The following is an 8404-nucleotide window of genomic DNA, read 5'->3' as shown; positions in this document are numbered from 1 at the left end:
AGATAAGACTCTAGAATGTCTCGGTTTCCGTTGTGATCACTTAACAATTGGGTGTGGTATAGTTTGTGTGTAATGTCGACTGTACTTAGGTTGATATGTACATTAACTGGGATTTTGTAAAAAAAAATCTCCTGATCTACAATTTACTTTCCTGGTTGATAGGGCATTTGTGAGAGCATGATTATAATTTTTTATATATTTCATTTTCTGATACATCATATAAAATTTGTAAGCTATGTATATACTTAACCCGATAATTATTATTGTTGTTATCAACATAAATATATTTCTAATGGGGTGTTCTTCGAATGGAATTATTAATTTGTTTAATTTCTAAATGTTGTCAAATTGATATTTTGATTGTGATTCCAACATTTCTAATACATGAATTCTTTCATATCCTTGGGATTCGATGAATTCTTTTACCTCTTGGTCCTGGTTATGATAATATTCGGAATTAATTTCTACAGATAAATTGAATTGAACTAGGTTAATTCCTTTCATGGTTTTGTTATTTACTTTATGCGTTCCGTAGATTATAATGTTACCATGACTTAAATCTATTAGAGGATAGGTTTTAGAATATGTTACAATGCGCTTCTTTGTTTAGTACTCGTAATATGGGCATTGTCGGGGTATGTCGACGTATGGGGCCGATTTCGGATAATTAAAAAGACGATTAATTGGAGTTCAAACGTTATAAAAAATGCTGATTTAATCGTGTATATATAAATATGTATATGGGTGTGTGTATGTGTTATTAACAATAACTAATTGTGTTACTTTATACATATATGTAAATCTATGTTAGTTTAGTAAATTATTGTAACCTGCTGCGACTTTATATCCTGTGTTGTTGTTGTTGATTGAACGTGCCGGTTTGATGGTTTCTCCAATGTTTGTCCACTTGACTAGGAATTGTCACCGCTGTATTTATCCGTGTTTGTACTATTGACCCGATATATGTAATTGTTCACTTTGTATAATTTCACTGAATGTTTTCCTCGTATTCACTTATGTTTTGTATTCACTGTGTATTTCACTTGTTGTCGCTTATATGTTCGCTATGTATTGTGTTATATCGCTGCTGCTGGCGGGATAATATTAGCCTTTTTGGTGAAAGCGCGGGAAAATCGTCTCCTTCATTCCTCCTTTTTCGCCTGTTGCGTGAAGTTGGGGCGGTTTATACTCCTCTACATTACGCCTCTATTACTTTTTGTAATTTGTGGGAGTAATGCAGAGGTGTATTTGTTTGGATTAAACATCCCGGCCACCTTGCAGAATCTGCGAAATAATTGAGTATTAATAGGGTAACTGATTGGGTATTGAAAAAATTGAGATTTTTTTTGAGTATTTATCAGCAATATACTTATGGTTAGATGGTGCCAGTAAGGGTCCAGCCAAATGCTGTATTCTGCGCTACCACCGTACTGTTATCGGGTTTGAAGAGTCCACTTCTGATAATTTGAGGGTACATATCCGCTCCAATCTCCAACGTTAACTCTTTGTTGCTGTGGAATTGAGGGTCAGCGAGAACCAAGTGTTCAAAGCGCATTTGCACATCGTCGCTTAGATCTCGCTCATAGGGTTTTTTGGGTAGCTTGTGGGTGATAACTGCGTTACATTCCAGAGCAAACTTTGTGTCATTATTTGAGCTGATTTGTATGCTACAAATACGATACGTGTTGAGGTATGTAATTGGCAGTTTTAAGTGTTTGACGAGTTCAGCTGCTATATTCGTGATTTTGAGGGTAGGGTTTAAAATGGCTCGAACTTTATGCCATTCACCATCGCATCTTAATCGTATCTTCAATGTGGGTACTAGGGTCTGCTTAGCCAGTAAGGATGGTAATCGGGTCTCTAGCGCAAGTGGATGTTTCTCAACAGTATTTGCATCGTTGGCCGGGTATAGCCTCGGATGTCCGTGTAGGGATGAGTGATGTTTCCCGTGACAAATTGAACATCGATTTTTGCTTGTGCATCCTTCCGTCTTATGCGACCTGGCTAAGCAATTAACGCAGTAGCGGTGTTTTATTACTGCTTCGTATTTTTTATTTATATTGTATCCCGAGTACGTAGCGCAAGTCACTAGACGGTGGTCTTTTTTGCATATGCCGCAAGCGACATGACGGGATGACGTATTTTTTCTCTTATGTGAGATCGTTCTGCGGGTTGTGTGATCATCACGTTCCTTTTCCTCGCGAATCGTGGGAAGGGTCGACTTGAAACGTTGAATGCGTCGTGACATCGTTTCGTCTTCCGAAATCGGTGTAATGCTACGGGTTGCGCTACGGGACCGGATGGCAATTGTTGAACTTATACGACGAGGTTTGGGTGAGTTGGTGATTGTTGGGGCCATTTCACTAAAAAAGAAGAGAAAACTTGTATGTTATTCTGTATTTAATATCACAATTTTTGTGATGGGGCGGGTTACTGTGCCTTGAGCAGTTCGGATTTCAACCACTCGTGTTTTATGGTCTAAGCCGGGGAAGACCTTTTGGATTCGACCGAGCTTCCATTCGTTGGGTGAAGTATTGTCGTTTCTTATAACGACTAAGTCGTTAACTTCAACATTACGATGTGGGTATTTCCATTTATATCGCTTGTGTAGTTCCTTAAGGTACTCTTCCTTCCATCTCTTGCAAATGTGCTGGTAGAGTATTTTTAGTTTCTGCCATCTGTTAACGATGCTTAAATTTGCATCCTCTAAATTGGGTTCGGCAGGGGTTAGCAATGGGGTACCTATAAGGAAGTGTCCTGGAGTTAGAGGTTCCAAGCTTGTTGAGTCATCACTTATGGGGCTTATGGGTCGAGAGTTTAAACAGCTTTCAATGCGGGTCAATAGGGTAGCAAATTCTTCGAACGTGAATTTTTGTAGTTTTGCGATCTTTTTTAGGTGGGTTTTTAGACTTTTTACGCCTGCTTCCCATAATCCACCCATATGTGGAGCTCCTGGTGGGTTGAAGTGCCATGAGATATTTTGATGGCTATGGAGAGATGCAATTTGAGTTCGAAGTGTATGTAAGAATTCACGCCGATCTTTAACTAGCAACTGTGAAGCTCCTATAAAGTTTGTTCCGTTGTCGGAATAAAGATTGGCGGGGCATCCACGCCTCGAGAAGAAACGAGAGAATGCTGCTAGGAAGGCTTGCGTAGTGAGATCGCTAACGGGTTCCAGATGTATTGCTTTAGTTGAGAAGCATACAAATACACATATATATCCTTTGGTGATTAGACATGCTCTCCCAGTGTAGTTTTTGATGTCATAGGGTCCAGCGAAATCGATACCAGTGTTAGCAAACGGCCGGGTTAGGATGGTTCGTTCATTTGGAAGAGCTGCCATTATTTGGGTTTGTTGAGCCTTGTTGTGTATGATGCACGTTTTGCATTGATGAATGATTGTTTTAATCAGCATCTTTGCTTTGGGTATCCAGAATTCTGTCCTCAGGAGTCGAAGAACTAGCTGATTTCCGCCGTGTAGCGTTGCTAAATGGGTAAACTGAGTTAGTAATTTTGTCATACGGCTATTATAGGGTAATAGGATAGGGTGACGCTCGTTATATGATAGTGCTGCGGAATTAGTTAATCTTCCGTCACTTCGCATAACTCCTTTAGGGTCAATGAATGGATTTAAAGTCAATAATGAACTTTTCTTATGTATTTGGGTTTTACGGGTCAATGCATCATATTCTTCTCTGAAATGTGTTTTTTGGGTGTGAATGATTAACTTCATTCGGGTTGTTTTGAACTCTTCCGGGGTTATTTCGTGGTTTGAGTAATCAATTTCTCGCCTCCTTGGTGAGGCATTTGCGCAAAACCTGAATAGGTAAGCGATAACGCGAATTGCTCTGGGGAATGAGGAAAACCTTTCGAGTATATCCTCTTGGGTGGTTATCGCAAACGTCTTAACGGGTTTGAACTCCACGGTGGTGTTGTATATTTTCTCCGTTGCTGGGAAATGCGCCTTTTCATGTTGTAGCCATTGGGGTCCATGCCACCAGAGGTTGCAATTCAATAGATCGGTAGGTGTACAACCTCGGCTTGCCAAGTCTGCGGGATTGTCTTGGCTTTCCACATGGTTCCAATTATCGACTCCCACTTTCTCGGTGATTGCAGCTACTCTATGAGAAACGAAAGTGTTCCATGAACAGGGTGGTTTGTTTAACCAAGCGAGAACTATGGTTGAATCAGTCCAAAAATAATTTTTATATTGGGTTAGGTGTAGTTGGGGTAGGGTGGAGTTGAAAAGGTTAGCCAGTAGAACCGCTCCGCAGAGTTCCAATCTGGGTAGGGATACGGTTTTAATGGGAGCAACTCTTGTTTTTGACACTAAGAGAGTTGTCCATATTTTGTCTCCAATTGAAACCCTTATATAAAGTGTCGCGGCATATGCTTTTTCTGAAGCATCAGAGAAACCGTGGAATTCAATGGTGGCTGTTGGGTTAAAATAGGTCCACCTGGGTATTTCAATTTTGTTGATGTTGTCGTAATCCTTTACGAAGCTGTTCCATCGATGAAGGGTGAGGGGTTTCAGGCTTTCATCCCAGTCAGTTTTATCCAGCCATATTTGTTGCATAATTATTTTTGCCGTGATTATTATTGGACTAAGCCAACCGGCTGGGTCAAACAATTTTGCTATGGCTGATAAAACTTCTCGTTTGGTGTATGCGGGTTTTTTCTCCATTGGGTTGACGAGGAAGAAAAATGAATCCTTTTTGGAGTTCCATCGAATGCCCAGGGTTTTGGTGTTCTCGGGTTCCGAAAGGTTGAGTGTTTCTGTCTCCAAAAGATGATCCTGTGGAAGTCCTTTCAGAATGTGTGGGTCATTGGAGGTCCATTTTCGCAGAGCGAATCCTGGGGTCTTCAGAGCGGAAATGAGTTCATCTCGTGCTGACTTTGCCGTGGTCAGGTCATGTGTTCCGGCTAAAACATCGTCTACATACATTTCCTGGCGAAGTATTTTGGCTGCTAATGGGTGGGTTTCTTCTATATCATCGGCAAGTTTCATGAGGGTCCGGATTGCTAGATACGGTGCACAATTTATGCCGAACGTGACTGTTTGCAATTCGAAGTCTTCTATTGTGTCTTCCGGGGACTTCCTAAATAATATCCTTTGGAACCGAGTGTGTTTAGGGTCTACGAGTATTTGCCGGTACATTTTCTGAATATCCGCGTTAAAAACGAATTGGAAGAGTCGCCAATTTGTTATCAGAATGACAAGGTCTTTCTGTAAAGTAGGCCCGATATGTAAGACGTCATTCAAGCTTTTGTGATTTGACGTGGGGCAAGATGCGTTAAATACCACACGCAATTTCGTGGTTATACGGTCGGGTTTAATGACCGCGTGGTGTGGTAAGTAATATTGGGTCGCTTTACCAGAAGGGTCATACTCTACTTTCTTCATTTGTCCGAGTTCCAAATATTCCATGATTGCTTTGTCGTATTCTGCTTTCACTTCGGGTTTTTTAAGTAAGCTCGTTCATTTCTGAGGAATTGGGCCAACGCTATATGTCTAGATTGTCCGATATCAATATTGTCGGGTTCTTTGAAGGGTAGGGTTACTATATAGCGCCCATCTGGATTACGACGGGTAGTTTTTTGGAAAATTTCCTCACAAATTTGGTCCGATTTGGAAACTACGGATTCCTTTGGGATTTCCTCCACCTCCCAAAAACGTGTGAGAAGACTCTCGGGATTCACTTTATTGTGAAATGATACTATGGTGGAATTTTGGGATGGTTGGGTTATGGGTCCGGACAATATCCATCCGAATTCTGTTTCTTGAGCTAAGAGTGAACCTAGTATGTTCCTCTTTACTCCATTGAGTAAAATACTTGGATAGATATCACTGCCGATTAGTATATCCACGGGTCTGGGTTTGTGAAATTGGGTGTCGGCTAAAGTGAATCCAAGATTTTTAAGACACTGCTTTGGATCTATAGGGTATGAGGGTAAATTATCAGTTAGGCTATTTAGTATAAATGCCTGTGCTGATAGCTTATAATTTGTGTTTAAAGGTGAGCAAAGCGTGATTTCACAGATGTTCGTTGGTGTTGCTGAACTGCAGTCTGGTCACTTGGGCTGATACAGAGTGGGTGGGTATATCCAAGCTTCTCTGAAGTCTTCGAGATATAAATGTGGCTTCCGATCCTGAATCAATAAGGGCTCTCGCGGAATATCGCTGGCCATTATGTTCTATTTGAACCATTGCAGTACCGAGTAATATCTGCTTCCTACTTGGGTTGGGTGGGTCTTGGGTTGATGATATAGTGGACTGTATAGTTGTAGTGTAGGCTTGCCGATTTGTATTTGTGCTTTGGGTGGGTAGTGCGGTACTTGAAGCGTTTTCATGGTTCGAACTAGTGACGTTTGGTATTTCCGGAGTGGATTCAGGTCGAAAGCTGGATTTTCTGTGTATCAGAGTATTGTGTTTTTTGTGACACTTACGACACGAGAATTTACTCACACAGTTCTTGTAGCTGTGTGATATGGCCAAGCAGTTATAGCAATAACCATATTTTTTGATTGTGGAGATACGTGACTCCACATTCATTGCGAGAAATTTGGGACATTCTCGAATAGGGTGCTGCTTTTTACAGAGCTTACAGCTTTCTGTATCTATATTATGTTGAGTAAAGTTGAAATTATTATTTCTTTGGGTATTAGAGGGTCTAGCAATTGGCGTTTCAGCCACGTTTGCATGAAAAGTGTTGTATTTCTTTTCATCTGTTCTTTTAACTGCACCGGTGTGGAATGGGGGTAATTTTGCTACTGAAGCTTTGAAATTTCCAACAGATTCGAGGGTTTTGTATTTGTGGGTTAAAAAATTGTCGAAATTTGACCACGTCGGTATATCTGAATTGTCTGCTAGGGTATATTCAAAGGTTTCGAGAGTTTGCTTAGGTAGTTTGGAACTACAAAGATATATTAATATCGGATCCCAGCTTTGTGTGTCAATCTCAAGGTTGTTTAAATTAGTTAAAACGTTATTAACGGAACGTTGTAAGCTTTTTATAGCACAACCTGTTTCCTGAGTTACTTGGGGTAGATTAAAAAGGGTCTTTAATTGGGTGTTTACCTGCAACCTCTTATTTTCGTATTGGTCGACTAAATTTTTCCAGGCGAGTATGAAACCATCATTTGTTAGGGGTGCGTTTAGAATAACCTCTCTTGCTTCTCCTCGGGTCTTCTGAGTAAGGTGAAAGAGTCTTTCCACGTTACTAATCCTTGGGTTACGGATGTATAGGGCTGTAAACATATCCCGAAAGGTGGGCCAAGTTGTGTAATCTCCGTAAAAGATGTCGGTGTCGCATGGTGGAAGGTGAACTGCAGGAGCGAAATCCATCATTGTGGCTTCTGAAGTCCTTTCCTTAATGGGTTGGGTTGACACTTGTGTTTTACGCGCATCTACATCTTCGTTGATGGAAGCTAAGCAAGAGAGGTACATTCTGTAACTTTTTTGGTATTTTTCTTTCACTTTAAAGAAATCGATGGTTTCATGACTTTCGCGGGAAATTCTTCTGATCGCATCGTATGAGTGCTTTGCTTTTTCGTAAAGCGAATTTAGTTCGACCCTTTTAATTTCGAGGGTATAGACCGATTCATCTTCACTTTGGGTTGAAGATGGTCTTCCACGAATTCAATTAAATCCGTTGTTGTGATTTTGAAATCCTCCATTTCCATTTTTGGGTAAAATATCTTTGATTTTTGGGTTAAATGAGAAAATGAGTCGCGTAGGGTTACGAAAATGTAAGAAAACAAACTTTAAAAAACTTTTGTATAATGATTTATTTATTTTCAAAATTTCAAATTAATTGGCTTGTTCTTATCTCGATGGTGTCCGATTGTTAATGTTGATGCGAAATTATTAAATTTCCGATGAATCGTAGAAAAAAATCGATAAATAAAAAATTTGCAGGGTTTTGCACTTTTTCCTACTGGGTCACCTTTTTAATTTCCTACTGGGTAATTGTCTTTTGACGCGCTGTTCGCCAATAAATTTTGTCACCAACAAATATAAAGGAATGGGTGCGCTATTCGTATGTAGGTATGTAATGGCGGGTGTATATTTATTTATATATATAATTTGAGTTCAACGAGAAGAATGCAATAGCCGACGGCAAAATATATGCATATTGTTACGAATTTACTCTTGCTAGTTTACTTTGTTAGGTTCGTATCTCTGGATTGACAAATAAAATCAACACTGTTTAATTTAATTCAACAACTCTTTATTTCACAACTCGTCTACACTATAGCAGTTTACTCTTAGCACTGATTGATTACGTTGGCGCTGCCACGGCTTATATAGCCACGCACTTCTCGCTGATGCCGACGTGTCCTTCTAGAATATCGCGTCTGGAAATTACCAGAACATACGGCTATAGCCACACACTTCTCGCTG

The 8404-nt window shown here is 40.1% G+C and overlaps 1 protein-coding gene across 1 annotated transcript; it reads right to left on the bottom strand.

The window, feature by feature from the left end:
* Positions 1 to 3: 3 nt before the first annotated feature.
* Positions 4 to 3018, bottom strand: LOC125779389 (uncharacterized). Its single transcript, XM_049460727.1, has 2 exons — positions 1370 to 3018; positions 4 to 1284 (listed from the first exon to the last, which is right to left on the bottom strand). The coding sequence occupies exon 1, from the start codon at positions 2357 to 2359 to the stop codon at positions 1376 to 1378; it is 984 nt and encodes a 327-aa protein (XP_049316684.1). The 5' UTR covers positions 2360 to 3018; the 3' UTR covers positions 4 to 1284; positions 1370 to 1375.
* Positions 3019 to 8404: the final 5386 nt, after the last annotated feature.

This window comes from Bactrocera dorsalis, chromosome 6 (assembly GCF_023373825.1).
Source record: "Bactrocera dorsalis isolate Fly_Bdor chromosome 6, ASM2337382v1, whole genome shotgun sequence".
NCBI lineage: Eukaryota > Metazoa > Arthropoda > Insecta > Diptera > Tephritidae > Bactrocera > Bactrocera dorsalis.
This window is presented reverse-complemented; position numbering and strand designations above follow the sequence as displayed.

Bases quoted from the DNA above. Each gene is read 5' to 3' on its own strand.
- LOC125779389 (XM_049460727.1), bottom strand. From the start codon at position 2,359: ATGGCCCCAACAATCACCAACTCACCCAAACCTCGTCGTATAAGTTCA.